Source organism: Coloeus monedula (assembly GCF_965178545.1).
Source record: "Coloeus monedula genome assembly, chromosome: 31".
NCBI classification, from domain to species: Eukaryota; Metazoa; Chordata; class Aves; order Passeriformes; family Corvidae; genus Coloeus; species Coloeus monedula.
Window position 1 is genome coordinate 2,232,107 of NC_138811.1, and position 5,469 is coordinate 2,237,575.

The following is a 5,469-nucleotide window of genomic DNA, read 5'->3' on the forward strand; positions in this document are numbered from 1 at the left end:
GGTGCCCTCAAGGCCAGACCGTTGGCTTTGCTGACCACAATCCTTGACGAGGAGTCTCCTGTCCTTGTGGCAGGAGCCCTCTGAGACCAGGGTGCAGGACTTGCTGTCCTGTAGCCTTCCTGAGGCTTCTCTGCTGCTGGTGCCTTCAAGGCACAAGTGCAGGACTTGTTCACTCAGAGCTTTCCCAAGGAATCTCTCTTGAAGGTGCCCTCGAGGCCAGACTGTGGCATGGCGGGCAGATTCCGTCGCCTGTTCAAAGTGTTCAGGGGGAAAAAAGGCCCTGGAGCTGCCCCAGCACAACAGCCCGAAGAGCTGGAGCAGTTCCAGCCACGGCAGGACGGTGAGTGACAGAGCTGGGCCACAGGGCTGATGGCGGCAGCCAGCTTGGTGCCATCCCATCCCATCCCATCCCATCCCATCCCATCCCATCCCATCCCATCCCATCCCATCCCATCCCATCCCATCCCATCCCACCCCACCCCATCCCATGCCATCCCATCCCATGCCATCCCATCCCACCCCACCCCACCCCACCCCACCCCATCCCATCCCATGCCATCCCATGCCATCCCATGCCATCCCATCCCATCCCCAGGGAACAGGCCCATGGATAGGATGGAAGAGGGGCTGGGCCAGACCCCCCCGCAGCAGCCGTGCTCCATCCCCTGGGCATCCCGGGGCTGTCCCTGCCTGGGGAGCGCAGGGCTGGGCTGTGTTCTCCGGCCTCTCCCGCAGCCCCTCAGCTCTGGCTGTGCTCGCTCTTTGCCAGATGCATCCCTGGACCGGACACAAGAGCAGGACCGTGCCCACGGCCGCTTCTGGAGAACAGTGCAGGTACCTGCAGCCATCCCCACCTGGGCTGGGCCTGCTGTCGCTGCTCAGCCGAGCACCGTGCCTGGAGCACCCCTTGGAACATCTCTCTCTTCCCTGTCCTTTGTTCTCCTGCAGATGTTCCGGAAGTTCATCCGCATTCGGCGTGGAAAGACCAGCACCACAGCAACTGAGGGCACAGCTGAGCCTGACTCTGGGCTGACTGAACTCCAGGCAGAGCCTGATGTCAGCACAGATTCACCTGAGTGCTCAGAAGACCCTGACAGTCCAATGAATGATCCCACGGCGAAGACTGACGTGGCAGTGACTGAGGACATGGCAGTGACAAAGGACATGGCAGTGACTGAGGACATGGTTATCACAAACACCGACACCGGAGAGACTCAGGGCATCCCAAATACTGACATTACCCCCATTCCCACTGGGATTCATGCTCCCAAACTGGATTTTTTTGAAGAGAGTGCTGCTTCTCCTCAGCAGCAGGTAAGCAGCCTGGGGCCAGGGCTGGAGACTCCAAGGATCATGTGCCCCCTCAAGCCACAGCTGCTGGGCCCTCTCAGCCTTTGAGGCCAGCACAGTGCGGTGGGAAGGGAAGCACATCTTGGGGGCAGCTGGGGAAGTTGCTCCCTTGGACAGTGCTCCAAGTCTTCCCCATGCCTCCTCCAGGTGCCAGCCATGGTGAGGAACATTCACCAGAGACTCGGGTCCTATGTCACTGTGGATGCCTGGCTGCAAATTGACATTCTGAGGCTGGCTGAAGAGCACCCCGCTGATGTGGTGCTGACCCTCCTGCGCTGTGCCCCATCGTGCGACAGGTACGGGGCCCAGCTGCCTTGAGAGCTCGGGGCTCACCAGTCCTTAGAGCCCATCGCCCTGTGCAGCCTGTCCTATGGGGTCTGCCAGACAGGTGGAGAGCTCCAGGACCCTCGGGCCCCTCTGTTTCCTGAGCCTGCTGCCATGCTCCCTCCCTGCCCCTCAGGGCACCGGGGCTCTGTCACCTGGGCCCCCACAGCTGCACAGGGCGTGGTACTGTGACTGAGACGCCCCTGACTCAGAGCTCCGATCCCACAGAGCTGCTACAATGATGTGGAGAATCATAGGATCATTGGGACCAGCAGTGGAGAAGGTGTTGCCAACACTGCTCTGTGTGATGCAGGAATGGCCACTGCATAGCATGTCCACCTCTGATGGGGATGATACAGATGTCTTTGCCCTGGCTGTGAGTTTCTGGAACTGGCCTTTACTCACCCCGAGGTCACATCCTCACCAGCTCTCCATCCTTCCCCCACTGCATCTCCCTGCCTCAGGCTCTGGGCTGAAACCTGGGCTAGGGGCAGGCTCAGGGGGCTCCAGGCCTGGTGCTCCCCCTGCGTCTCCCCTCGGGCCCTGCCACATGGACAGCTCGGCACTGAGCGCTGTCTCGGGCTGCTTCTTTTGCAGGCAACTCTGGCGCTGTGGGTGATTGTCCAGGTGCCCGAGTGCCACGAGGCAATGATCCTTTATTCAGCCCGCCTGTTTGTGGCTCTGCTCTTCCAAGTTGTCATCACCACACAGCGGATGCCAGAGGAAGTTGATCACTTCTGGAGAGCGTGCCGGGAGGAACACCGCCTTCCCAGCAACCCCAACAGGTCCCAGTCCTCCTGTCCTTCCCATGCCCTTGTGGCCAGCGCCAGTGCTCCCAGTGTGACCTGGGCTTTGCTCTGTGCACAGGTTTGCAGTGCAGGCCATGAAGGCTCTGCTCCGTCGACTGCACTGTGACAATGAGGTGGTGGCGATGGAGCGCAAGCGCGGCTGGGACACGCTGCTGTGTGCTGACACCCAGCACTATGCAGTGGGTCTGCTGGCCAGGTGAGACCCCCTTCTCCCCACTGCACCCGGCACTTGTGCCCCGTGCCCAAGGTGCCCCACACAGTCCCTGTGGGGCCTCGTCACCGAGGGACGGCCAAGCGGACTGGAAAAGGCTGGAAGGGGAGGGTGCCCAGAAGGAGCTGCCTCCCAGAGCACCCAGGTCCCCTTGCAACGTGGTGGGGAAGACCAGACCTGTGTGAGTCAGTCCTGGGAGAGGTTTGCCCCCTGGCTCAGGGTCTTGGTGCCTTTTTCCCCCTACCAGAGAGATGCGCCAGGTCTTGATCCCCTTCTGTTCCCGCACTGCATTCCACCTGCTCAAACCACTCAGCAGGGAGGAGCCATGCTGGGATCTGCCCTTCCTGGCTTTCCTTGTGGAGGTGAGCCTGACGGCCAGCGCTGCCTCCCTGAGCTGCCTCCCGCCTCTCTGCCCTCTCGTAGCCGCAGCTGCCTGGGACGGTGCCCGCGCCCTGCGCTGCTGCCTGGGCCCAGCCCTGGGCGGTTCCGGGCTCCTGCCGGCCGGCTCCCCTGTCACTGCCCTGTGCCTTTCAGCTCCTCGAGTGCCTGGACTTAAGTAAATATGGTGACAGCATCCTGGAGATCATGTCCAGGTACCTGCTGAGCGAGTGCAGGCAGAGATGTCGCCTGGCACTCAGAGGCCTCGTGGTGCTCAGCAAGGATCCCGCCATGGTGAGAAGGCGGCAGCGGCTGAAGCTGTGCTGGGGAAAGCAGTCACATGGACTTGGCTGGGCTTCAGGAGCTAAGGCAGCTGCTCCCAGCTCTCCTGCCTCCCGACTCAGCTGCCCCAGTGCTTCGGGACAGGCCTTTGGCCTCTGGGCCCTGCGGCAGCAGGGTGGGCTTGCAGGGCCAGGGTGGTGTAGGCAGTGCAGCCGTTCATGGCTTCACAGCACAGCCTTGTGTTCCACACAGGCCAGAAGAATGGGCAGCCTGTCTCAACGGCTTGTGGAGGTGCTGGGCGATGCAGATGGAGAGGTGGTCAGGATGTCCCTCTCTGTGTTCATGAATGTGCTGGAGAACAAAGACATCCTGGTATCCAGCACCACCGCCCCGAAACTGGCTGAGGCGCTCCTGCCACTCTTTGATAATGTAAGGCTCTGTGCCCCCAGCCACTGACACTGGCTGCTGCCCAGACACTTTGTGCCCTGTGGATTTTTAGGCCGTTGCCCACATGGGCTGGAGAAGTTGCTGCTGAGGTTTTTTCCTTTACTCCAGGACAACAGCCATGTGCAGATAGTCTCCATTCACCTCTTCTGCAAGGTGATGGAGTTGGTAGTGGACGAGGGAAAAAAGCCCCTTAAGACAATTGTGTGCTAGAGCCTACTCCCACTTTTATTCCACTGCCATGATGAGAACTGGAACGTGGCAGAGGTGAGGACTTGTGGGCTGATGTGTCCTCCTGGGAGGGGGCTCAGCTGCCTCCTGCCCTGGGGCCTCGCAGGCTGCAGCCTTCTCCTGGCCTTGGCACAGGGACGTGGGTCCTGTGCCCTGGGCTGTGGTGCCATCTCCATGTCTCTGCTGCTCTCCAGGCTTCTCGGGAAATGCTGATTTGTGCGGCCAAGTTCCTGAAGAGGAGAAATCTTGGGCAGCTGGTGAAGAAGGAGCAGCTGTCAAAATTTGCTGAGTGCCTGGTAAGGATCACCTGGAAGCCTAAGCTGAGCCTGGAGAAGCCCCCTGCCCCTGGTGCCCAGTGTGTGGGGCTGGCAGCACTGCTGCACCAGGGGCGCCAGCCTGCGCCCCACACGCTGCTCCCTTCCCCGGGCTCTGCTCCAGGCTCCTGTGGCCCCGAGCCGGGAGCCGATGGAGCCCCGGCCCCGCTGGGCTGTGGCGCGGGGCGGCACCGCGGCTCCCCGGGCAGCAGCCGGCCCTCGGCCCCCTCCAGAGCCCGGCGCCAGCGGCTGCTGGCCGGGCCTCGGGGCCGTGCGGGCAGGGGAGGCCAGGGCTGGGCGCAGAGAGCCCGGCCAAGGGGCTGAGCCCGCGCCAACCCTTCCCTCCTGGCGCTCTCTGCAGCTGGCAGAGGACAGGAGCCGAGCGGCCGAGCGCCTGCACCAGGCGCTGCCGTTCGTGGAGAGCCCACAGGAGTCCCTGCGAGAGGCGGCCGTCAGGTTCATCGGTGAGCCACGGGCCCGGGGCCCCTCCCCGCCCCGCCGCAGCTCGGCCCCAGCCCCGGCTGCTGCCCCGGCAGCGGGATCCGGGCCCGGGGCCGTGGAGCCCCGCCTGCCCTCGGGGCCGCTGCCGCCCTCTCGCAGCCGTGCCCTCGGGCGTCAGGATGCGGCAAGGGCCCGGGCTGAGCCCTGCCGGGGCAGGAGAGCGTGTGGCCACGGGGCTGGCAGCGCCGCTGCGAGCGAGCTGTGCCGCGGGGCCGTGACCGCCTCTGTGCTCCCAGGGACTGCCAGGGTGTTCTTGAGGGGGCACAAGGAAGAGCTCCAGGTCCTCAGTGAGGGTGAGTGAGGGCAGCGGGCTGGCAGCGGGGGCTGGCGGGGGCGAGCTGCAATGCCTGGGTCGGGAGTGCAATCCCTGCCCTGGCTGTGGGGGCTTTGCTCCGTGTGTGGACTCGGGGTGACGTGGGCAGAGCACAGAGAGATTTCAGGGACACGGTGGGGGAGCTTCATGGCCAGCACCTTCTGGCTGATCTCCTTGGCCCCTGCTGTCTTCTGGCCATGGCAGGAGCTGGGTGAGATGGCCCTGGCAGGAAGGTCTGCTTGGATTCCCACAGATCCAGGCTCTGACCGTGGCTCTGTTCCTGTCTCTTCCAGCCCTTCAAGCCCTGAGGAG

At 63.4% G+C, this 5,469-nt stretch overlaps 1 protein-coding gene across 1 annotated transcript; it reads left to right on the forward strand.

Annotated features, from left to right (window-relative positions):
• Positions 1-228: 228 nt before the first annotated feature.
• Positions 229-5,062, forward strand: LOC309583600 (maestro heat-like repeat-containing protein family member 7; the record flags this gene model as incomplete). Its single annotated transcript, XM_082299342.1, is given in 15 exon segments — positions 229-340; positions 770-834; positions 949-1,314; positions 1,498-1,646; positions 1,903-2,050; positions 2,272-2,459; positions 2,542-2,679; positions 2,942-3,056; positions 3,229-3,366; positions 3,607-3,783; positions 3,910-4,008; positions 4,012-4,065; positions 4,224-4,325; positions 4,705-4,807; positions 4,944-5,062. Coding segments are annotated over 15 exon segments (2,073 nt in total).
• Positions 5,063-5,469: the final 407 nt, after the last annotated feature.